The 26,232-nt window shown below is 37.1% G+C and overlaps 1 protein-coding gene across 1 annotated transcript in view; it reads left to right on the top strand.

Annotated features, from left to right (window-relative positions):
• Positions 1–26,232, top strand: part of Plcb1 (phospholipase C beta 1) — a 251,856-nt gene that overhangs the window by 106,390 nt on the left and 119,234 nt on the right. The window contains exons 16-22 of the mRNA XM_026385821.2: positions 1,433–1,557; positions 4,927–5,081; positions 7,957–8,121; positions 8,948–9,047; positions 10,286–10,390; positions 11,634–11,743; positions 26,070–26,202. Coding sequence (XP_026241606.1) covers positions 1,433–1,557; positions 4,927–5,081; positions 7,957–8,121; positions 8,948–9,047; positions 10,286–10,390; positions 11,634–11,743; positions 26,070–26,202 — 893 coding nt within the window. The remainder of the gene's footprint in view (positions 1–1,432; positions 1,558–4,926; positions 5,082–7,956; positions 8,122–8,947; positions 9,048–10,285; positions 10,391–11,633; positions 11,744–26,069; positions 26,203–26,232) is intronic.

Here is a 26,232-nt window from a genome sequence, read left to right as displayed (position 1 = left end):
GGAGTAAGAGAAGCCCAGTTTACAAGGTTGTGTGGCAATTTGGTGAGTCCTGCTTTTCTTCATCTCTAGACAGAAATAATCTTCTAGCTTTATGAGTTGCTATTTGGATTAGCCCTTTCTAAAATTTTTATTTTAAGACAGGATCTTGCTAAGTGTCCAAGGCTGGTCTTGAACTTGTGATGCCTTCCTAGTTGCTGGGATTGAAGGCGTGCTCCACTGCACCCAGCATCATACAATTTTTATCATTATCCATGAACCAAAATAAAAACAGAATTTTAAATCATTTTTGCATAAAGTCAATGCTAACTATCTCCAAGAACTCAATTTCATGAAGCAATTCCTAGAATAAAAGTTACCTTTAAAACTCATCAAAGAGGAGGGGAAAGAAATGTAGACTCCATAAGTAAAGTCACACTATACAAATCACTACCATTAGTATTCACTATTGACTTTGCCATAGATCTTTTGTTATAGGTTTTATCCCATTTTATTCTCACAAACATCCTGTGATGTAGGAATTTTAAATCTGCTTTAGAGATAAGGAAACTACAACACTGAAGAGTGAAATAACTTTCCCACCCAAGATCACAGTGCTAACAGGTCCCTAAATTAAGATTCCAGCCCATTTTGCCTGGCTCACAACTTTAGCTAACCTCCACCCCCCTGGGTCATTGGAACTAGTCAGTTGTGTTTTCAAGATAGTGCATTGTTTAACAACTACACAGTTCTCAGCATGGAAACTGAACCACAATATTAAGCAAGGTCAGAAACCTCTGTGCTATATTTACCTCATTATCAATCATAAAGAGGACCTCAGTCTTGGCAAACAGCATTCCCAGGGAAGGTTAAGAAAAGGAGCAGAGAGCATTTCAAAAATAGCTGTGCAGTTCCTATTATCTGCTTCTGCCAAACACAATACCATCTTCTCACATGACTTAACACGACACAGCTTCCTGCCGCGTCCTTCATCATTAAGATTGTCCTTAACAACTTCCACGAAATCACATTGACTTTGGCTCAGACATTTTTGCCACCTCATTGGTTTTCACCCACAAGGCTCTGTAAAGGTGATGATGAGTTTGTAAAAGCACACTTGTTCTGTTCATTGAGAAAGCTTTCTGCAGGGTTTACCCACTAACCCAGTGTGATCATCAGTGTTCATTTCATTTCCCCAATGGAGAAAGGCAGAAATCAGCCTCACACTTCATACCATGGACTCATTGTATTTTGTTGTTGTTCTTGTTGTTTTGTTTTTTTTATTATTTTTAAAAAAATATCTTTCATATTTATTTATTTATTTATTTTTATGTGGTGCTGATGATGGAACCCAGTGCCTCACACCTGTGAGGCAAGGGTTCTAACCACTGAGCAACAACCCCAGCCCAACTCATTGTTTTCATTACTGTATTCACTACTTAACATGATGGTCCAGATATAACAAAATGCAGCTGAGCAGAATATATCCAAAAGGAACACGTGTGGACTCATCCAACTACATGCCCCAGCTCTTCTGGAATGCAGGCTGTCAGATGGTGGCCCTTAACTTCCAGACCGTGGGTAAGTACACAGCTCATTCTCATCCAAATGTTCTGTTTCAAAGTCACATTTCAAATGTCCAAGAATACAAATAATAATAAAAGCTGGCAAGGATATGGAGAAAAGGAACACTTCTACATTGATGGTGGGATTGTAAAGTACTAAAATCAGTATGGAGTTTCCTCCAAAATCTAGGAAGGAAACCACCATGTGACCCAGCTATACCACTCTTTGGCATTTATCCAAAAGAACTAAAGACAGCACACTATAGGGATACATGCATATCCATGTGTATAGCTGCACAATTCACAATAGCCAAACTATGGAACCAGCCTATGTGTCCAGTAACAGGATAAAGAAAATGTGATACATATACCCCATGGAGGGTTACTCAGCCATAAAGAAGAATGAAATTATGACATTTGCAGGAAAATGAGTGGAACCAGAGAACATCTTATTAAATGAAATAAGCTAGACTCAGAAAGTCAAAGGTCATATGGTTCCTCTCATGTGGAAACTAGAGAGGAAATGGGGAAAAAAAGAAAATATCTCATGAAATTCATGGAGACTTGTAGAGTAGAGGAAGTTCAGGGGGAGGTACTAGAGCAGGAACTTGAACACATTATGTCATGCAGATGTATGAATGTATCAAAATAAATCCTACTATTATCTATAATTATAGTCCTTCAATAAAAATATCTTTAAAAAAAGAATTACCCCACTGAATTGGAATTAAGCAATCAATATGACCTTTTTTTAAAATTTGAATCCATTTTTTCACTTTATAGCTTTTCTAATTAACAAATTTGTCTGCCTTCCCAGATGCAATAATTCATTTTTTATTATGTTAAAGGACATGGCTTACTACCTGGAAGTGACAATTTGTCATTGCTATTAATTTTTATTTCTTCTCTTGGTATGGCCAGTGGAATTACTTTTCTAAATGAATTTGGTTTAATTGAATCATGTTTCCCTCTGACCATTGAAAAGATTTCTATTAAAATCTAAAGTTATAAATTCATCTGAAGAAAACTGATATTTTTAATTTTATGTTTTCCTCTCACAAAAAGAATGCTTCACTCTTCATTTTTAAAAATCTTATATTAACACCCTCAATAAAATTGCTAGCCCTCATTAGAGGTCTAGTTCCTTTAGATGAAATCTTTCTCCTTTTTTAAAATTACATTTTAACATATTATTCCTAGTTATTGATATTTGTATACTTACTTTATGAATATTTTATAAGTGATCATTTTCCTAAGCCTTTAAAATAGCCTATTTTGGGCAATAAATTTGGCTTCTCAGACACACAAATGCCAAGGTCTCGGCTTGGCATAGAATCACGAGCCACCACACACCTTGTAGATTCAAACAGCAATCCTTTATTCCCGAACTCACACCGGCCTCTACAAACACATTCTGGTCAAATCTCCAATAAGCCGCCGCCCCAAATCACCTACTCCACGAGGCTTTTTCCAAATCCCATTTGAATCTCACAGAACTCAATGGGAACAAGCAGCAGGAACATCCTAATCCCAGCAGCAATAATCTTCAACCTCCAACTTCTCTAAAACCCATATTGTCTCAGACCGGGAACGCCCTAAACTTGTCTTAAACCGGGAACACCTTAAACTCAAGGAGCAGAAAACTTCCTCAAACTTGATCATCTCTAAACCCGGATCTGCCCTGGTCTTTGAGCAGGATCACCTTTCTCAAACACACATGCAAGGTCACAGCAAATTTCCAAGGCAAGTCCATTTAACATGGGGTACTCTGGCAAGGAAATATCGATGGTCATTCCTACTTGGCAATGGCCCTCAGCACACAAACACAGGAATTTAATCACATCTAATTTCCTCGACTCCTTATTGCTTTGGGTTGATTATTCTAGGTAATATTAAATGATAACATTGGGAGTGGGCATCTTCTTCTTCATCCTGATACTTGGAGGAATTTAATGTTGTTATGATTTGGGTTATGATTTTGTGACAGATAGTCTTTAAAATACTAAAGAAGTATACACTTGTCCTAACTGACCAACAGTAGTTTAGGAATTTATGTTAAATGCTAATGTATTTCTCTTGGCCAACAATTGATATGATTATATATTCATTAATATAAGCAATTCTCTTAATAGGTCTCCCAACATGTACTTATTCTTTTGTTCCTAAGATAAATTCTAATTGCTTATTGTATTTTATTTATTAGACCATATGACTTTCATGTAATTCCTTAGGCTTTTGGAGTTAAATTTTTTTTTCAAATATGATAGGCCTATTATTTCTCTCTCTCCCTCAGTACTTTGTCTGATTTTTGTATCATAATTATAAAAGTTTAATAAAATAAGAGATAAATTTTCACTTATTTTTCCTGCTTTAATAATGATTTGTTACACAGAGCTTTGAAATAATTCCATCATCCCCTCATTATTGTCCACATCAGTAGAAATGAATCATGACTCAGGTAATACCAACCAGTGACAGCTTCCCAGATTCCTTATGAGTTTATTATTTTATGATATTTGTGGAACTAGGGGGTCTCATGCATGTTAGGCAAGTGCTCTACCACTGAGCTACAGTGCTGGCCTTCCAACTTTTTTTTGTTTTTGTTTTTGTTTTTTCACCAGCAACTGCAGTAAGTGTGAATGTTTATTTGATGGTACTGATTGAATCTTAGGAAAACTTTGATCAGTGACCATTATCTACTGGAAAAGAGTCAATGTATAATCAGATATTGGTTTTAAGTTAATTATACAAATGAAAACTTTAAAAAGGAAATTTTTCTTATAAATTAAAAAACAAAACATTATAACATCCCCTGTCAGTGAAAATATATAGAGAATTCCAGCATCAAAAATTTATCTTAGGGGAGTATAAATTGGTCTAAGCTCTCAGAAGGGCATTTTAGCAAAATTATCAGGAGAAACTTTTCCAATGTGCACATCTTTTGTCCAGAAATTCTACTCCTAGGAAAATCATTAAGTATGCAAAGATTTTACCACAATGATGTTCATTATATGTAATATTATATGTAATGGTGAAAATTAGAAGAAATAAACGTGCCCAAAATATCTACTCTAAGGAAATTATATAGCTATCACAATTAAAGCAGAGAAATATTAAATGTAATTGTCATATTGTAATAAAAATACATTTGAAGTGGAAAAAAGATTATAAACCAATCTGTTGATAGTGTTGTCTCTGGGTCTGGAGATTACAGCTGGATTTTTTTCCATACGTTGTTATCCTCATTTTCACAATGAATAACTATTTCTTTGGTTAAAGAGAACAGTTACCAAAGTGTGCTATAATAAATCTTAGTTCCCTGTCTTACTTTCTCATTGCAAACATAAATACTTTCACAGCGAGTTTTGTATTTTTGATTATTTAGACCTGGCAATGCAAATCAACATGGGCATGTATGAATACAATGGGAAGAGTGGCTACAGGTTGAAGCCAGAGTTCATGAGGAGGCCGGACAAGCATTTTGATCCGTTTACAGAAGGCATCGTTGATGGGATAGTGGCCAACACTTTATCTGTCAAGGTATGGACACCCTTGTCCCTAACAAAGGTCTTAAATATCATCTATTTTGCATAAAGAAGTTGTTTAGTCATTAAATATTTAATAACTAGTAAATGCTCTACTTCCTTTCTACAGGTTTTTCCTTTTAAGTATCAAATTTTCATGAGAATTTTCACAGGACACCTAAATCTTATTAGGGTCCAAGCAAATGAACTAGTGAGACTGCCGCAGTCTGGCTGGTCACAATTCAGGAGCCACTTGTCAAAAGAAACTAACTTTATTTTTAGAACACACACACCACACCACACAGCTCCCTCAGGAAAAACCCTCAGAGCCCAACTGCCACCACTGGCTTCCCACAAGCCTCTCAACCTCCCCCACTCCTCCTGCTCTTGAGGCCGATTGGCTGGGTCGTGTGGGCGGAGCCAAAAAAAGTCCCCCAATGAGCAGCTCCGTGGTCTGAAAGGTGGGGGGAACAGCCCAATGAGCATCACCGCAGAGGAGCCAATCAGTTGGCAGCTAGAAGTTTGCTGGGGCCGCTGTGAGCCAATCATCAGCCGGCAGCTGGAAGTTTGCTGGAGGCTGGAAGTTTGCTGGGGGCCCTTTGGCTGTGGCTCTCAACATGAGACCCACCATGGCCAATGCTCTTTTGATGTAAATAACCCATGAAATTTACATGAAAATTAGTGACCCAGATGGAAGAGTTCAGGTGTTTCCCTGCCCCTACTAGTTCTTACTAGTTCCTGAGCAAAATTAAAGGGGAAAAAATCCACTAAGTTATTAAATATTGAACAGAAGCTTTCAGGTTTTGTTTTTTTGTGTTTTAATTTCTACCATACCATTCAGTCCTTTTAAAATTCACACTAATAATCTTAAAGGATTACTTTATCATATATATATATATATATATATATATATATATATATAGGATCCAAAAAATTAATTCCAAAAGCACTTTCTTCGGTTTTTGAAATAGATGTTACAGAAGATATTTTTTTGAGCTGTCAGAAAATGTTTTTAATACTATGAAAGAGAAGTTTATTTTTATAAAGAAGTTTTTACATGAATTCCGTAAAAAAAAAAAGCTAGAATTTTGTTTGCTCTTTTATAGTAGCATTTATTTTATGTTTTACTAAATAACTCTGGAACTAAGAGACTTTCATTGCACAAAATGCAATTTTCAGATTGGACTTGAACCAAGGCATTTAAAGACTATGTAAAAAGAGACCTTATCACAATTACACTAATTTCTATCTAACCTAAGCAACCCATCCCCCTTTTCCTCCAAATCTTCTTTCATTTTATATCAAAGATTTAAAATAAAATTTCAGTGAAATATTTTGTCTTTTGAAGTTATTACAAACTCCCTTAAACCAAGAGTGAAGTTGGCACAACTTGAGCTTCATGATTATATTTATTTTAGGAAATTGTTTTCAGCAGAGGATGTCAAATTCCCACCCCGTGTGATTAAGATAAACTCAGAAGCCTCTCATGCTCATAAAATGCTATTTTTAGAACCCTTGTCAATGCTTATTATAACTGAGTCAAACTAATGTTTTTGCCTGGTTTATAGAATCATCCTATTTCATGTTTTCTTGCTTATTTATTTTGTTTTGAAAATCCTACTGCGACAGAACAAGCAATTATAAAATAATGACACAGAGGCAGGAAAGTGAGTGTTAAAGAAGTAGTGGAGGCCCAGGCATTTGTAACCTGCTGCTCCTGTCTCCAAAGGAGATATTGCTCTGGGACAGACCACAATGCAGTGGAGTCCTTCCTATTTTGAACAGTACAGCTCGACCTGAATGCAGCTCGAATCTGTCCCTCATACCTTTGTTTTGATCTTCATAGTTCCCGAATGGACTTATAAACCCACCTATTTTGCTGTGACACAAACACCGTGTTTTAATGCCCTTAATTTACTTTAGGCGTCTGCTTTGGTCAAACTGCACAAGCGTCCAAACTGCTTGGTGCATCTGAATTCCCAGTGGGACTCACATCACTTGGAAGTTTCAAACTCAAAAAAGCCTGCTGAGTAGTTCTCATGTGGAACCTCAGGTCCAACAGAGAGATTATCCCTAGCAGATCCTGTGCACTTGAGCCAGAGAGAACATTCAGGGAGAATGGATGGTCCCAGAACAAGTTCAGAGAGACTTCTGAATGACTTTCTCTCTCACTTGTTCAGAATCTCTGACCTCATCGCCAACTTTGACTTTATGCAGCCTCTGATGACTATTCCCATGCCACCATTGTGTCTGACCTCTGACTCAGCCCTAATCTTGGAAATTCTGACCCCTTTCAAGGACTGAGCTCAGAAAGCTCTTGACTGACTAGCAGGCAACTGTGTTCAAACACAATCCAAATGTATCAGCTTTACTCCATTATCTCTTGCCTCCTGCTGCTGTTCCTCTTTCTGGTATAGAGCAGACACATCTTCTTTGTCTCCATTAACCTTAATGATAGATCCCTCAGATTTGGACAACTCCATTAGAAAAAGGGGCAGACTTGGGAGACATTATATGAATATGTAACCTTAAAATCTCCTTTAACCCCACAAGGTTGGTTAATTCTGTAGTTAAGCAAAGAATGCCCACAATTGTGCAGATGTCTAACTGCATGAGGTTAGAGGTAATGGTCAACTGCTCTTGATGGTTTATGGTAGTTATTGCTTTATTTATTCCTTCTGCACTATTCTGTCTTAGGTTGACTCCTAAGCTTTTCCACGGTCATTATTCCTCCACCAGCTTCTTAAGAGAAATTCATATGGCTAATCTTGTTTCTGTTTCATTCTGCTCATAATTTAACATTCATCAGCAGCATTTGTACCCCCTTTAAAATGCATCTTGTATCTTTGCTACTCATTTTTCAAGATGCATTTTTTTTGTTTGTTGTCTAGATTATTTCAGGTCAGTTTCTTTCTGATAAGAAAGTTGGGACTTATGTTGAAGTGGATATGTTTGGTTTGCCTGTGGACACCAGGAGGAAGGCATTCAAGACCAAGACTTCCCAAGGGAATGCTGTAAATCCTGTCTGGGAAGAAGAGCCAATTGTGTTCAAAAAGGTGGGTCTCAGTACACTCTGTAATCCCAGTGACTCAGGAGGCTGAAATGGGAGGATTACTAGTTGGAGGTAAATCTCAGCAATTTAGGGAGATGCTATTTCAAATTAAAAAGGGAAAAGGGCTGGGGATGTAGTAAAAGCATCCCTGGGTTTAATCCCCAGTACCAAAAAGTGGGGCGGGGGAGAGAGTCCTTGTATTCTTGACACGATATTGTGTTTTTGTTTTTAATTTTTTTTTTAGTTGTAGTTGGACACATACCTTTATTTTATTTATTTATGTTTATGTGGTGCTGAGGCTCAAACCCAGTGCCTCACATGTGCCAGGTGAGCGCTGTACCACTGAGCCACAACTCCAGCCCACAACACTGTGTTTTTGATGTGTTTCTACTGAGGGGAAAAAATAAAATAAACAATTACTTCTGGTTAATTTGACAATTCAGAAGTTTACAAAGCAATTGGATTTTGAAAACAGGGAACTAAATACATAATATCAAGATCATTAGCTGTATTCAAATAGAGAATTTTTCTCATTTCTCACATGAAAAATGTTCATGTGCAAAGAAAACAGCCTGGTTTGTACATATCCCTCTCTGGAAGGGAGGTGACAAAACATGAATGGAGCCCAACTATTGTTAACCCATGTCCTTTCCTTCTGAAAATTTAACTTCTGGGACAAGAGTTTAACTTTTTATCTAAATGAGCTAAGTACAAACTTCAACTTGGCTTTGGAAAAGCAGGACCTACTTCTTTCTTGGAATTTCAACCAGTTCTTGTCACCCAGTGTGATTTATTTATTTATTGGTTTGTTTATTTATTTATCCTCTCAGGTGGTTCTTCCTTCTCTGGCCTGTTTGAGGATAGCAGTTTATGAAGAAGGAGGTAAATTTATCGGCCACCGGATCTTGCCAGTACAAGCCATTCGGCCAGGTATGGATAATGTGGTGAGAAGCTCCTTATCAAAACTATAAAAAAAAATCACCAGTTTAAGCAACTATCTGGGGCTTTGTAATTTTGCTATATAAAAGGCCTATATGATCATTTACTTAAATCTAGTAGTTTCTTGTCTTTACGATCCACTGTAATGTGTTCTTGTTACAATAATTATGTGTAATAAAATATCTGAAGCTTATATGTAAGTATTTATGTTCCTGGCTCATGAGTCTGAAGGTTAGCAGTGTATATTTATCTGTCTGTTTTATCACTACTGTAATGAAAATACCTGAGGTAAACTGCTTTATAAAGAAAAGAGGTTTGTTTAGCTCACAGAATCAGGCATCCCATCATCCCATCAACGTTGCCTCTGGTGAGGACCTAATTTAATTCTGGGTGGCATCATAGCAGACATGTGCATTTGGGAGTGAGAGATCACCTTGCCAAATAGGAACCCAGAGAACTGAGTAGAGCCAGACTTGCTCTTTTTTACAAAAACCCTTTCTCAAGAACTAATTCAGGGTCCCAGAGAACTATCTTAATCTCTCCTCAGGGCACAACCCCAGTGACCCTTCCACTTGTCTCCACCTCTTGAAGTTCCCACCACCTCTTACATCATCACACTGGGGACCAAGCTCCACAGAGGAACTCAAGGAGACAAATCACATCCAAACCATTGCACAAGGTTTAGCTGATCCAGCCTGGCCTCAGCAACAGAGCCGTGCTTCAAGCCATTGACTGGGTTCTGGTGTGTTCCAAGTGTGCTCATTCTGGGGTGCAGGCTGAAGGGACAATGGCACCCAGAGTATGGACTTCTCTTGGAAGATCACCAGAATGCAAAAGGACAAGTCTCACTCTACATATGTATTTTGTGCTTCTGTTTGTGCCACAGTGCTAACATCCCATTGACCAATGCATACCCTATGCTGCACCTCAATTAAGAAATCAAGTATAATTCTACCAATTTGGACCAATAGTTCAAACTGTGGCATGTATTTTTAAATTCTCTCTTTTGGGAGAGAATATGGTTAGAAAGGGAAAAAAATAGAATCAACAATGTTTTCCTATCTGATGAAGTAAATAAGACCTCATCACTCAAAATTATATGAGAAAGAAGTGACCCATTTGTCATCCAAAGTCACCTAAAATAAACCCTTGCGTCACACAGATGTTCATAGCTGTAGCTAACATTGTGAAGACCATATGTGATACCCAGTGTTGTTGTCACCCTCCAGGCTATCACTACATCTGTCTGAGGAATGAAAGGAACCAGCCCCTAATGCTGCCAGCTGTCTTTGTCTACATAGAAGTGAAAGACTATGTGCCAGACACATATGCAGGTAAGCAACCTGACTCAAGGGCATGTCTCCATCTGGGGTCATTCATGTTTTTGTGGCTTAATGGAAGAAGCACTGAACCAAACCAAGGCAGGAGATGTGGCCTCTGAATCCCTTCTATTTTTGTCTGTATGTTTAGAGGTATGTTGCTCAGACTTTGTGATTACATTTTAATGCAGTTTATTTTCATTTAAATCTCAATGCCTCCATTTGGAACGTGTTTACTCTCTGGTAGTCTTATATTCATGGGCTCAGAAATTCTTGACTCATGCTACCGGGGGCTACAGTTCTTTATCTAGGTCTGTGCAATGAATTTGACTTCAGCTAGTTTTAGAATCCTGATCCTAGTGGGCACAGAGTTGACACCTATAATCCCATTGACTTGGCGGGAATAAGGCAAAAGGACCACAAGTTCAAGGCTAGCCTCAGCAACTTAGTGATGCCCTAAGCAACTTAACGAGACCCTGCCTTAAAATATTTTTTAAAAGGGTTTGGGGTGTAGTTCAGTGATAAAGTGTTCCTAGGTTCAATCCCCAATACCAAGAGGAAAAGAAAAGAATCCTGATTTTTTTCATGTGTAGAGTCCTTAATTTAGAGGATTAACTTGTGACAATGTCAAACAAAAATCACAAATTTAAATGCTTATAGTACCAAATATTCCATGAGGAAAAAAGACACTGGGAAATGGTGGAGACTATGGCAAATTTGGAACATAGCCCTCATCCAGAGATGGTCACAATAACTCCCTCCACCTAGCCACTGCCATGCAAATGAGACTCATATTGCCAAATCTTTGGATTGTTCCAATAGTGTGGAAAGTGGGCTCTTTCTATGAAATGTTTCTGTTTATGAAATACAATTTGGGCCAAATAAGACAAATGGTAGGAACACTATGGGACAGATGGATGTTTTAAAAAGAAACTAGAGAATGTGAAGTTTTGTGGCATCCTGAGTTTGAACCTGTCCAATGTGGCTTTCAGAGCTGAACTCCTTTGAATTCTGTCTTCTTAAGGTTTCAGCAAAGTCCTGACTCTTGTCTGTTTCCAAAATGTTGCATTAATGGGTGCAAAGGAATATAGGTGGGTGGAAGAGTGAAAGATGGATGCTAAATGGACAGATGGATGGGTGGGTAGTTGGATGATGAGTGAATACATGGACAAAGTGTTGGATGGATGGGTGGTTAGATGGATGATAGGTAATCAATACCTCCAGAACCTTCCATCTAAAACATTGCTTCCCTGTCTAGATGTGATCGAAGCTTTGTCAAACCCAATCCGATATGTGAATCTGATGGAGCAGAGAGCTAAGCAACTGGCTGCTTTGACACTGGAGGATGAAGAAGAAGTAAAGAAAGAGGTGAGAGGGTGTTACTCAGGGTGTGAAGCTTGATTTCCACACCAACTTTCTGACTTCACCTCGGTGATCTTATTCCAGGGAAATAAAAATGGCATATTGGAACACAGTTTCATGGAGTTCTGCGTCATGTCACAAAACATCCAGATGATCAACTCAGTTTTTCATATTTTATCTTTTGTTATTCTGTGGACACCACTAGCATCTTATCTTGTGATCATGTTAAACAGTACACATCTTGCTGTTTCAGGTGTTTCTGGATGAGTTCATACCAACTAAAGGTGATTAAGGCACAGGAAAGTGAAGATAATCAAGTCATTTGTATTTTCCTTTGTTTTAAATATAAAATGCAGGATGTTCACAGTGCTTTTGTGATTTCTTAAAATACAAAAAGTATTGAATACAATGCCTGGAGTGTGGTTGTGTGTTAGGGTCTATAAACAAGTCAAGATGGTGCCCGGCATTTTGCCAGAGGGAATGGTTTGTGAAGTAATGCCAGAGAGCCATTACGTGTGGAGATTCCTTATTGGTTGACTGCTGTTATCTAGTTTATGTTAATTAAGATAAGCTGTGTGGAATGTATATATACCCCTCCTGTCCTACAATAAACGGCTCCCACTCCTGCTGTATCAATGTACACAAGTTGTTCATCACCCCCGGTTATTTTGCCCAGCCAGCCGGCCTGCGGCAGTTTTGGACCCTAAAATGATTACTAACTATTATTATTATATGTATATAGTTATGGTTTCCTGAAATAATTTATATAGTATTCTAAATTGGATGTCAGAATGTAAAGAATAATCTTTTGCTTTGGGATGGAACCCAGGACCTTACACATTCTAGGTAAGTAGGAGCTCTACTACTGACCTACATCCCAGGCCCTCTTTTATTTTGAGGCACTGTCTCACTGAGTCGCCCAGGCTGGCCTCAAACTGTGGTTCCTCCTGCCTCAGCTTCCCAAGTACCTGGGATTATGGGAGTAAGCCACCACATCCAACCTAAAGAATAATTACTAAAGGGTGAAGACATATTACAAATAAAGTCTAAAATATATAGGGCTTAAATCAAGTGACAATCCTTTTGATTTTCAAAAAAGTGAAATATAATCTAATGATTATTGGGGATGACATCAATATTTAGAAAAATGATAGAAATTAGCTCTTCATATTTTCCTTGAATATTCAGAGGAGATTTTCAAGAAAAATTAAAAATGAACAGATAATAATGTAAGAAAAAACTTTGGAAATTGCTTGGATAACTTGTGTCCCTATTAACAAATCCATTAGAGTTGGTAATGTTTATTAGATAACCTTTTACTTATTCCAAAAGTAACTCATAATTAGGGAAAATTTCCGAAATAAAAACAAGACCCAAGCATTCAGAGAGAAGAACTGTGAATATGGGTTGTAGACACAGGTCATCTTTTTATGTTCAATTTTACTTTTTTAAAAATAGGATAATATTGATAATAAGTTCATGTAAGTAGACTGTGTGTGTGTGTGTGTGTGTGTGTGTGTGTTACAAGGGATTGAACCCAAGAGTGTTCAATTTGCAATCCTCCTGCCTCAGCCTCCTAAATTGTTGGAATTACAGGCCTGTGCAACTGCACTTGGCATTAAAATTTTCCTCTACAAAATGACTTTTACTGGCTCAGTCTTTTGTTACATCACAATTTATTTATCTAATCCCCAATTATTGGATATTTGAAATGTTTCACTATTTTAAACAGATTTTCAAGGAACATATTAATACATTTTGAACCTGTGATTATTTCCTTTCACTTTCTATAGAGTTTTAGAAATTTTTGATCTTAAGCATTGAGTTCATTAAACATGAGAGAAAATGAGATGAACTAGAAGGAAAGCAATCTAACCTAAAGGTAAAATGTTCCAGGTTCTTACCTCATATGTTTTGGTGCTAGAGATCATGAAATCCTGGGCCTTGAATATGCTAAGAGTGTGCTCTACCACTAAGCTATACCCTCAGCTCCAGGTTCTTCTTTATACTGTGGGAATTATACTGCATAAGACCAACAGATACATCATCCTATATCTAATTTAAAATTAGACTGGAAAATTTTATGAAGAATTTATTGTAGTTCACAGAAATAGGCTTATTTTATACCAACAGAAAAGTTTACCTAATAGTAAGCAGGAATATGCATGCTTCAGAAGTTAATTTGCCCCTAATATCTGTGCTTAGTTTTTTCAGAGAGAAAAATGAAACAGTAAAAAGTACTTAGTGCCCCCTGCTTGGATTTAATGAGAGATTAGTTCAAGCAATTGCTGCTTGTATGGGGATTACTGAAGGAGGTTAATTTACTTGTTTGAAAGGGGATTCTGTTGGATACCTATAAGGATTTCCTCTCCAAACTGCTCCACTTATTGGTATAGGCTGCCATAGGGCTTGACTTCAAACAGCTCTCAGCTGCCAAAATCTGAGGGCTGGCCTGGACTGACAGGTACCACCTTACCTGACATACTTAGCAGGTTCTTCCTTGGAGGGGGAGCACCCAGGCCCAAGGACTGGCAGACCTAGTGACTAACAGCTCAGGCCCCTTGCTTCTAGTGGCCAACTTCTGTGTTGCAGTCCATGTTCCACTGCTCCCAGGGAGATTTGCTGAGCTTGGACTTGAAGGCCACATTTCAGCTGATCTTCTTCCCCATTCTTGCCCCACCTGCCTCACTTCCCTATGGTTTTCCTCCTGAGAGCATTCTCTCAATGAATCATGTACTCAGGAATCCCTATGTCCAAAGTCTACATCCAGGAATCCAACTGTGCTAAGTAAGTAGCCTGCTGTTTTATAATTAAATACATGAATGAGTGGGGGTTTTTTTCTGACTTATTTTGCTTGGAAACTAGAATTTAAAGATTGGACAATTGTTATATCTTTGATTCTGATATTTCTTCTGAGATAATAGTACTTTTCTTTCCCATGGCTTTTTAAAAAGATTACATAAGACAAGTCTACAAACGCTCCTATGGTTACAAATATGAGATTAAATCTGCTCCTTGTAAATCCCCAGAAACCTCAAAATTCTTTATCTTTTTTCCTCCTTTACTTAATAGAATAAAGGACAATTGATTTAATTAAATACAATTTGAAGTCAAGATTGTTTGCATAGGTCTGGGGCTGGGGCTTGGTGGTCGATTACTTGTCTCACATGTGTGGGGCATTGGGCTAGATCCTCAGCATCACATAAAAATAAATAAATAAAGATATTGTGTCCATACATAAAATGTTTTTTTTAATAAATTAAGCTTTTTTAAAAAAACATTGTTTGCATAGATACAAATAAATAATTCATAGTATTCTTCTCTAATTAGAACAGGGATCTCTTTAATCAACTGGATGTTTATTTTATCTTCTAAAGAAATAGAAGTTTAAGCCAGGCACAGTAGCACACATCTGTAATCCCAGTAGCTTGGGAGGCTGAAGCAGGAGGATCTCGAGTTCAAAGCCAGCCTCAGCAACTTGACAATGTCCAGCCACATAGCAAGAGCCTGTCTCTAAATAAAATATAAAAAGGGCTGGGAATGTTGCTCAATGGTTAAGCACCTCCTGGGTTCAATCTCCCCAATATCCAAAAATAAATTTAAAAAGTGAGAGACAAATACAAGTTTGAAAGAAAGCATTCTCAAGTAAAATTATTTGTATTTTCACTATTTAGAAGCAGTATTTCTTATATTACCAACTACTATCTACATGTTAACTATTGTCTCCAAGGAGTTATTACTCATTTTAAAAGAATATTTGCAGACACCTCTCCGTTTCAGCTGCTATAATACAGCAATTAAGTTGGAAGTCATCTATTAAAACATTTTTGCTGATGGTTTTCTCAGACTATTTATCATTAGATCATTTATCATTAGATCATTTATCATTAGATCATTTATCTAATGATTGGGGGAAAAAATGCCACCTTAAGGGGAAAGAGATGGAGGGTCTTTGAGATTGCAGAGATCTCTCACATTGATGTCCTTTGAAATCTATCTTTTTGCAGGAAACAACACTTATCAAAAAGCTATTTGAGAAGAACAGAACACTTAACAGATATAAAATCACAGAAGTAGAGTTTTAGGTCAATCGGTTCAACTTACAGAATATTCGGATTGTTTCAGTTTTAGAAATAATTTTAGAGGTGTTCAATTGCATAGGCTCCATATTGGTATCATAGGGAATACTTGAATTGTTTTTTCCTGGAAATATCTGAACTCAAACCGGCCTCATCTTTGAAACTCAAAATAAATAAATAAATAAATAAATAAAAATTTGCCTTTACCTGTAATACTGGGGGGAAAGTTATTTCGTGCTTTTGAACACCAGTGTAGCTTTTATCTTGTGCAATAATGTACATTTGAGCAAGGCCACTGAAAATAAGTAAGGTTGTTTCTATTTGAGCAGATTTCAGTGCATTGCAAAATACTAACAGACTTCAATAGTATAATCAGTTATCTTCATAGAGTGATTTTCAAATAAATAAGTAGGAAAGTTCAGTTATTCTCCCAGTGTTCAAACAATAGGCATTTACTTCTTATCATGTGCAAAGACACTGGTCAGATATTATATATACTTTAATATTCAGTTACATAATATTTATATTATATATAAAATCGGAATAATGGTCAGAAAACAAGGCAATGATAGCGATTTAAGTTGCTGGATTTATTTGATCTTAAAATGATTTCTCAAGTAAATCATAATTCAAGGTGGAGGACTAATAAACTTGTACAATAAGAACCTCATCTGAATCCTAACAAAGTCTTTATACCATTTACAAGTTATTTCTTTAAATTAAAATTTATGTAAAAAATTTTGTAAGCATAATAAATAATATAAAAGTCCCTCAGTTACCTGCAGATACTATTATATTTGGCATATGCCCTTTAGAATATTTTCTATTCACCTGTAATCCCAGTGACCTTAGAGACTGAGGAAGGAGTATTACAAGTTCAAGGCCAGCTTCAGCAACTTAGTGAGTGAGAATTGTCACAAAATAAAAAGTAACAAAGGACTGGAAATGTGGCTCAGTGGTAAAGTGCCTCTGGGTTCAATTCCTACTACAAAAAAAATATATATATATAAAGCATCCTCTGAGTGCTTACCACATACCGACACATCAATGTATTAACTCCGTTGACTTATAAATGTCTGTATGTCCTAATTACTACTCTTTTCATTTACCAGATGAGGAAACTTAGGCACTGAGACGTTAAATTCTCTACCTAGTGCCACACAATTATTAAGGGAAAGGATTGAGATTGAAAACCAGGAAGTCTGACAGCACACTTATGTAACAAAAATCTATACCATATCCCATCACATTACCTCTATAACAGAGTCGTAATTTTCTGGTAGCCTTTAGCAAGGACTGATTCTTCAGTACCAAGTTACACCAAGAGTTCATTTCCTTCATGGAGAAATTGTGATCTACCACAGAGTACCTGCTCCAAGCCTCACTTGGCGGTAAATTCTTATGTTCACAAGAGTTCCCTACATTATATGTGTGTGTGCATCATGCACATTCAGGTGTGTGCTCTTTGCTTAATGTTGATGTTGAGAAGGGAAAATTATTTGGTAACTCTAAAATTTATTTTATTCCAAGAGATCTATTTTTGGTATTGTCAGTTTCTTGTGTTTCTATGAGTGAACTGAAATGTATCTAAATTTATCTAGAACAGTTTGCAAATATTTCTTAATTCATTGTCTGCACCAAGGGATTTGGTTATTTGAACAATGATAAGAATTTCACCAGTTCACAGGGCTTGACCGCATGGGTACCTCTTAATTTCTCCAAGACAGATGCTTGACACTTTGTCCATAGTTTAAGAACTTGGCACTAAATTCAAGGATGAGGTTTACTGTTCATACTGGATTCTCTTAAAATGAACCTCTGTCTTCTCCAATCTTCCTCAAATAATGAGTTTGCAAAATATCAACAGTAGTTTATAAAAGTCCTTGAACTTTAAGTCAAACAATAAAGTAAGAAGAAAAAGTTTACTTTTTTTAGGAAATGACACACCCCCTTCATTTCTATATTATACAACTTTGGCTTTGACAAAGCACTTATATTGGATGTCCTGGATAAAAATGCTACCTAGAAAAAAACATAGTAATCCCCATTTTAGTAGTGTCAATGACTTATCATAATGGTTAGAGTGCTGGCCTAGTATCTAGAATCTAGTATTATAAATTTAGCAACTAGGGTCTTTTTACATAAAGATATCAAGATAATACCATAAATTCACTTGAAATGAGTCAATGATTGATTCAATTCAACAGCTTTTAAAAATCTCCTGCATAATAATTTTTTATTTTTTTATTTATATGACAGCAGAATACATTACAATTCTTATTACACATATAGAGCACAAGTTTTCAAATCTCTGGCTGTATACAAAGTATATTCACACCAATTCGTGTCTTCATACATGTACTTTGGATAATAATGTCCATCACATTCCACCATCATTTCTAATCCCATGCCCCCTCCCTCTCTTCCCCTCCCACCCCTCTGCCCTATCTAGAGTTCTTCTATTCCTCCCATGCTCCCTTTCCCTACCCCACTATGAATCAGCCTCCTTATATCAGAGAAAACATTCGGCATTTGGTTTTTTGGGATTGGTTAACTTCACTTAGCATTATCTTCTCTAACTCCATCCATTTACCTGCAAATACCATGATTTTATTCTCTTTTATTGCTGAGTAATATTCCATTGTGTATATATGCCACATTTTTTTATCCATTCATCTATTGAAAGGCATCTAGGTTGGCTCCACAGTTTAGCTATTGTGAATTGTGCTGCTATAAACATTGATGTGGCTGTGTCCTCCTTCATAATAATTTTTAAAAATTACAACAGATTATAATGAAAGACTTTAGATTCATCTTCCAAAAATAGGGATGAATCCAGAAACTTGAAAATTGTAATCCATGCTATACCGAATAGCATAGGATTATAAAGTCATGACTCTCAATAAATGATTAAAGTTTACACTCTGCTCCAGAGCAGAACTTCTCAATTTTTACTGTGCATACAGTTCACCTGGCCATCCTGTTACAGCAGATTCATTTTCAATAGATTTGTCAGGGGTCACAAAAGTCTGCATTTCTAATAAGCTTTCAAGTGATACTGATGTGGCTGGTTCATGGATCATATTTGAGTAGCAAGACTCTCAAACTTGGTCATGTATCAGAATCACCTGGATGGCTTCTTAAAACAGCCATTAATAGGTCCCATACCAGAGTTTCCGATTCAATAGTTCTGGAGTGGATAGGAGAATCTACATTTCCAACAATTTGCAGTGTTGCAGTGCTGGCCCAGGCACCACACACTGAGAATCACTGCTATGGTGGCCTATTCCTGTCTCTTGCCAGTGTGTGACTCTCCCAGGATGTAACCCATGAATTTAATGGACTCTAAAGTGTCAGCTTAGTCACAGGAACCTTGGAAGAACTCCTGGAGAAACCCTCTTTCCTGATAATTTTTTAGAAGTTGTTATGTGAGTGATCGACCATAGTATTTGCAAAATTTATTAATTTTCAAGGTCCATTTCCACATGTATTTAAAAAATTGTGACTAAAGGTATAATTTTTCACTCTATTCCCAAGTAGACCTTGTCAGATTGTAATGTGCACACAGATCACCTGGGGAATTTTGTCACAGCATTGATTCAGGTTCCATAGACGAATATCAAAGTTGGTTGGTCTACTCTCTCTTTAGAGAGAAAGATTTCTTTTAGAAGAGGAATACATGATTTCTTTATAAACTGAAAAGAATTTATTTCTTCTGATTCCACTGGAAATCGATCAACGTTAGCAGAAACTTTACAGTTCACCCCCTGGGTCTGTGGTCCTGCCTCCATGGAGTCAATCAACAGCTGATTAAAAATATTTTAAAAGTTGCACTGTAAAGAACATGTACAGACTTCTTTTATAGTTGTTATTTCCTAAATAATGCAGTAAAACAGCTACTTACATAGTATCTGCATTATATTAGGTATTATGTGTAATCTAGAGATGATTCAATGTGTGCAAATACTACACCGGTTTTGTTTGTTTGTTTGTTTGTTTGTTTGTTTTATAAAGGACTTGAGCCTCCCTGATTTTTCTATTTGAGGGGTTCCTGGACCCAATCCCACACCCACACTAAGGCACAACTGTATATAACGCATGTGTAAAACAGTCAGCAGAGCTATTGTCGTTCACCTTCTAATATAGCTTTCTAAATAACCTAGTACAGTTCAGTCCACTGCAGATTCTCTAACTACAAACAGAAAAAGCAGTGTTTTCATTATTTATGTTCATTGATTTATTCATTTATGTAAAAATATGTTTTATATTTTAGCATAATATTTAGGTGGTTCTTGGTTTCTGGACCTTTCCATTAAAAACATATCTATTGCTTATAAAACAGCAGAAAAACTAAATGTGGATTGATTCTTTCATTCATTCATTCAATGTAATGTTTTAACCCTATTATGTGCCAGTCACTATGCTGGGTATTATGTAAATATATAATATATATATAAAATATATAATAATATGATTTTATACATATATAAATATATGTATTTATATATATATATATATTATTATATATATCATGATGAGAACTATCAGATGCTCTCATAGACCTTACAATATGCAGGAAGAAACTAACATTAGTAAAAATGCATCTACATATGGACTTGTAGTTCTCACTAATGGTTCAACAAAGAGACATGTGTGCATGCTGGTGGTTTCTTTACATGATGATATGGCCATGCTAGGTTAAGAATCATTTGCAAGCTAAGTGCAGTGGCACATGCCTGTAGTCCAGAGGCTTAGGAGGCTGAGGCAAGAGGATTGCCAGTTTATAGTCAACCTCAGCAACCTAGCAAGGTCCTAAGCAACTTAATGAGACCCTGTTTCTAAATAAAATATTTTAGAAGGCTAGGGATATGAGTCAGTGGTTAAGCACCCCTGGGGTTCCATCCCTGGTACCAAAAAAAAAAAAAAAAGGAATCATTTGCAGCCATGGTCTAGTTACTGCTGGAAGAACTTGCTGGAAATTCATTGAAAAAAATAATTTTACTTCTTAGGTGTTCGTTCAAGTTTTAAAAAAAAAAAAAACTCCTAGGCACACTGGCATATGCCTTTGATCCCAGCTACTGGGAGGCTGAGATAGGAGGACTACAAGCCTGGGGCCAGACTCAGCAACTTAGCAAGACCCTGTCTCCAAAAAAAGAAAAAAAAAAAAAAAAGAATTGGGGGTATACCTGAATGAGAAAGTGCCCCTGGGTTCAACATCTCCTTGCTTCTAGTTGTAGACTCTCCAAAATATACACATCTTCACAAATTCATGAAAATTTGAGAACATACATAAATGTTGAAAGAACTATCATCTATCCATCATTCAGATTTCATAATTAAAGTGTTAATACATATAAATCCCTCTATCCATTTATCAGTCCATCTTACTTTTGATGCCTTTCAAAGTAGGTTGCAAACCATCATATACCTCACTCCTAAATACTGGAGAACACATATACCAGGATAATTTTTTTTAAAAAAAGAATAAGCCTATATTTCTTTGAAATGTAAGATGGATACATTATCTAAATTTATTCAGATAATAAAAATTTAAGGTACAAATTGTACATGTTTGGGAAAGATCTTTCTTGAGGGAAATTCTGAATCTAACAAAATCACAGCCACTATACACATCTGTACTGATTAGGTTCTGCATCATGAATTATGAGTCTCATCCAAAATATTCTTAAAGAAAACTGATGATCTTTCCTCTTACCATCTGGTGACCAGATTAAGATACCATCATCTTAACTAGTTACATGACTAGTTCTTAACTAGTTCAGATGACTCAGGCAAAGTCAGCGTCCTCAAATACCTCAAATTGCTCAGTCACACATCTGGTATTTGGAAAACCCTTACTTAACATGCTAACCACTCTATTAAATTCTCCAAATGCTCAATCTTGTCAGCTTGATCATCAGATCCAAATGGTCAGTACCCAGGGTGGCAGTCTTTATAAATCAGCATTAAAAACCTAAAAAATGGCCTTTTCAGTTATCATTTTACTAGTTCACATATATTTTCAAGACACTTTTGTTCATTTTCAAACTAAGAATCTCTTTATAAAATTTTTTAATTTTAGAAAGCCAATTTTGCCTTGGTTTAAAGAAAAACATTGCAATAATTTTGCAATAATTTCATTTGGCCACTAGAGGGCAGGGGTTCCCTTCTGCTTTGGTTCACTCTGTGCTTTTTTTTTCCCACTAGCTAAAATGCAAGATTTAGTTAGGGAATCTGATATCCCATCTTCTGAATTTTATTTCCTGGTAATTTGTTTCTTTCGATCCTAAGAGTCTTTCAAATATTAATAAAACACATCTCTGGTTCTTTTGTTATCATAATTTCCACTACTATATGAAAGTATTTTGTGCTTATTTTATTTAAACTCACAAAAGTGAATATTTAGGAAAGCCTGGGAAATAAAGTCATAAGTGTTGATTTCTGCTGATTCTTTGAGTGGCACAGGAATTTGACATTTACATTTCTGCTCACATATCCATATGTTGAGAATTATTCTACATTTCAATCATATAAAAAAGTTAAATTATAGTAATTATATTACTATAGGTGCTTTTTCATTTTGCAGATCTTACATTTATTCGTTTTATTGACTTTAACTTTTTACATACGAATGCCTTTTTTAGTGCAACAAAGCAATCTCTTTGAGAATCATGTTCATGTTTATATGAACATGAGTTATCATTTTACTAATTCACATGTATTTTCAATTACGTTATTCCTGTGTTTCCTTATGTTGCTATTCTCATAGAATACAGAGTGAAGTACTAGTTTAAAGATTTAGGATTTAGATGACAGCACACATTCAAATACCAGTTCTCCTGACCTCTGGCAAATTACATGACTTTTAATTGTTTAGTAAAGACTTTTAATAATACCTCCAACTTCTTTACTTTATAATGGTGCTGAGACTGGGGCCCACCAACTGCCTAAGATAGGGCCGGTGCCCATAATAGTATCTAGCACAAGGTGATCTACCTCTGCTTTTATTACCAACTGCCATTAGGTAAATGTAATCAGTTAAAATTTAAATACACAGCCCTTAGCAAAAAGCTTCAAATATTAGTCTGATATTTGCTATCATAGGTTTTCACTCAATAACATATAAAACTTGTCTCCAGAAAAACCATAAGAAGCCCTTTATAAGGTTCCAACTACACAAGGACCGCCCCCCCCCCCCAATTCCTTAGCCCAGCATTTAATAATATCCATGCTTCTTACCTGCCTTCTTCTCTCCACCTTTGTGGCCAGGGGACGTTGGGGACTGTGGTGAACTGGAGAAGGTTGCTTCCTGGCCCACTGTGTTTCCCGAGCACCCCTGTCCCTTTAGGATAGATAAGGACACATCGCTTGCCCTGACAGTCTCAGGATTCTAGGCAAACCCTGCTCCTCTTAACAGTGGGTATAGATTGGCAGCTTCAGGACCTAATGTGGTCTGAAGATGTGCTTTCTCTAGCTTCTCGGTGAAGGGAAATAGTAAGAGTTCATATACAAAATCAAATTTCCAGGTTTTGTTTTTTTTTTTCTTAAACCTGGGTAGCAATAGGTTGAATCTGAGTTAACAACTGCCACATTTGTAGGAGATCTCTTTCCAGCTTTGGGTGGTGCTGCATTAAATCTAGTCTACTTTGCTTATCAACTGCTATTCAAAATATGTTGCAAATAGTGCCCCTGGGTCTGTGTGGTGCAGCCCAGGCTGTCTGCAGGCATTATCAGGTGTGACTAAGCATTTCTTCAGATGTAAGGGCCACCTTCCTTCTTTGCTGGCAAAGTAACTAGTATTGTGAACATGGGCTCCACCTTCCTGGGGTCCGGGGGCTAGGAAGCTTGGGCCCTACTGTGTTCAAGCTGAGAGACAAAGGCTAGCCATTAACTTTGCTAACAACCCAGTAGTCAGTCTGATGCTCCCTTCGTTTCATCTGTGCAGCATAAATGCATTTCTTTTATGAATTTTGTGGTCAACCATCTATTCTTTTTCAGACTTCTCCAGGGCCATCCATAAACCCAGGCAGGTCAAGAACCTAAATGAGAAAGGAGGGAATAATCCCATAAGGCAGAGAAACTTTTCAGTTCTAGCCCAGTGTGGGTGTAGAGGTCCAGTGTTGCCAAATGTGATTGTTTAAGAGAAACAAGAAATCCATTTTCTAAAATTAAAACCTGCACTGAAAAGTTTGGTAACATTGGGTGAGCCAACGAAAACACAGTCCACACCCTGCATTTGGACCAGGAGCCACGTGTTCACAATGTCTGCTGACCAAAGAATACACAGTCCTTCCACCCGGTGTATGATTCTGGGAAAATTTTCCTGAGAGGTGTTAACTAAATAAAGTGATCATGCTGAAAGTTACCAATAGAAGCAGCCATTTTCAAAGGACAGCGCTCTCTATACAGTCTACCTAGGTTACTTGTTTAGGCTCCAGGCTTCCTTCTAAATGTCCCTCCACAAGTACCAAGGCTCCCCTCTTCTACCTCAATGCCACCAGCCCGAACAGCCCACAGTTTGTAGGCAGCGATTATTTGTTGACTTAAAGTAAGTTTTGCCATTATGGAAAGCTGGCTGGCACTCATGTTTTAAAGATGCTTTGGGGGATGGATTAAAAAAAAAAAAAAAACACTTGCAACAGTCAGCATCGCTATTTTCACCTTTATCTTACCTTTGATGAAAGTGTTTCCATATGACAGTCTGTTTTCTGTAATGACATGCCAAAATGTCACAATGTTGGGCTTCCAATGCCTTCTGAAAAAATATATTTCCTAACGTGTTTTGTAAGTGGAGTACAAAGTAGAACATCAGAATAACCTCATTGTTGGTAAAACCTGCCACCACGAACTCAGAAGGATATTCTAATGAAGAGCCACAGTGTTCACAGTATTGACAAGCATCACTTCATAGTGTGTAATGACGAAGGCAATTATTTTATCAGGATTGGCATTTATTCAGCAATAATTTATTAAGTGGATATGGTGTATAGCTGCTGGAGTGAGTGGAATGGAGATTTCATAAGCATTCATGCATTTATTAGTATCCATGGATGGTGTTACATAAACATAAATGTTTTATTTACTGAATACACACATATTTGCTCTGTACCAGGAAACATTCCAAAGACTTCATAAATATTAACCTATTTGCTCCTCTAAACAGCCTTGCATGATCAATAATATTATGATCCCCAACATTTGTATATCCTTTTTCTTTTTCTTTTTTTTTAAAGTGAGAGAGGGAGAGAGAGAGAATTTTTTAATATTTATTTTTTAGTTTTCGGCGGACACAACATCTTTGTTTGTATGTGGTTCTGAGGATCGAACCTGGGCTGCATGCAAGCCAGGCTAGTGCGCTACCACTTGAGCCACATCCCCAGCCCCTGTATATCCTTTTTCTATAGAAACAGAGACACCAAGAATAAGTGACTTGCCCAGTATCATTTAATTCACTTCATCACTTAATCACCACTCGGAAGTGGCAGAGCCAGAATTCCAAGCCAGGCAGGTCTAGCTCCAAAATCTGTGCTCTTTTTATTTACCACATCAATTAGTTATTTACATGAGACAAAACAATCCCCGAATTGAGTGGCTTACATTATGAACTACTTACTACTTTTCTTGAGCAGTTTTTTCAGAGGGGCACTGCTGCTGATCTGGACCAGCCTCAGCATATCTTACGGATTCTCTGATGTGAATTGCCGATGAATAAACTGTGGACAGCTGAGACTGGCTAGCCAGAAGGACTGAGATGCCCTACACGGCATCTCTCATCTCCATTGCTCTAGAGGAGAGGGTCTGAGAAAGAGCAGAAGAAATCACATGTGTCTTTACGATCCTCTGCTTGTGTGGAGTTTGCTACTACTCTCTTGTGTGTTTTTGCTTTGCAATACTGGAGTTTGAACCTGGGGTGCTTTCTCACTGAGATCCATCCCTCGGGGTCTTGCTAAGTTGCTGAGGTTAGCCTTGAGCTACCGTCATGATTGATGAAAACAAACCACAGGGTCAGTTCTGGAGACAGTGAGGAAGGGCACTATGAAAGGGTCTGAATAACTGAGCCTTTAATTCCATCAACCTGCCACGAATATGACTCCACACTATGCTACATTTGTCTTTCTTCCCAGTTAAAAATTAGATATTTTAGACTCCAAATGAGTTGTTGAGAACACTGTAACACCACGCCTTGTTGGTTTAGGAAGGTAATACAAGTACAATAGGAACAGTAGAAAATGAAAGGCTCTTTATGATTTTAGGCTGATCCTGGGGAAACACCAACAGAGACTCCAAGCGAAACCAAGACGACTCCCTCAGAAAATGGGGTGAATCACACTACATCCCTGGCACCCAAACCACCTTCCCAGGCTCTGCACAGCCAACCTGCTCCAGGTAAGCAATGGAAAGCAGAGCTGCACCAGG

Source organism: Urocitellus parryii, chromosome 6 (genome assembly GCF_045843805.1).
Source record: "Urocitellus parryii isolate mUroPar1 chromosome 6, mUroPar1.hap1, whole genome shotgun sequence".
Lineage (NCBI taxonomy): Eukaryota > Metazoa > Chordata > Mammalia > Rodentia > Sciuridae > Urocitellus > Urocitellus parryii.
Note: the sequence above shows the minus strand (reverse complement) of the source record. Positions and strands in the feature narration are given on the sequence as shown.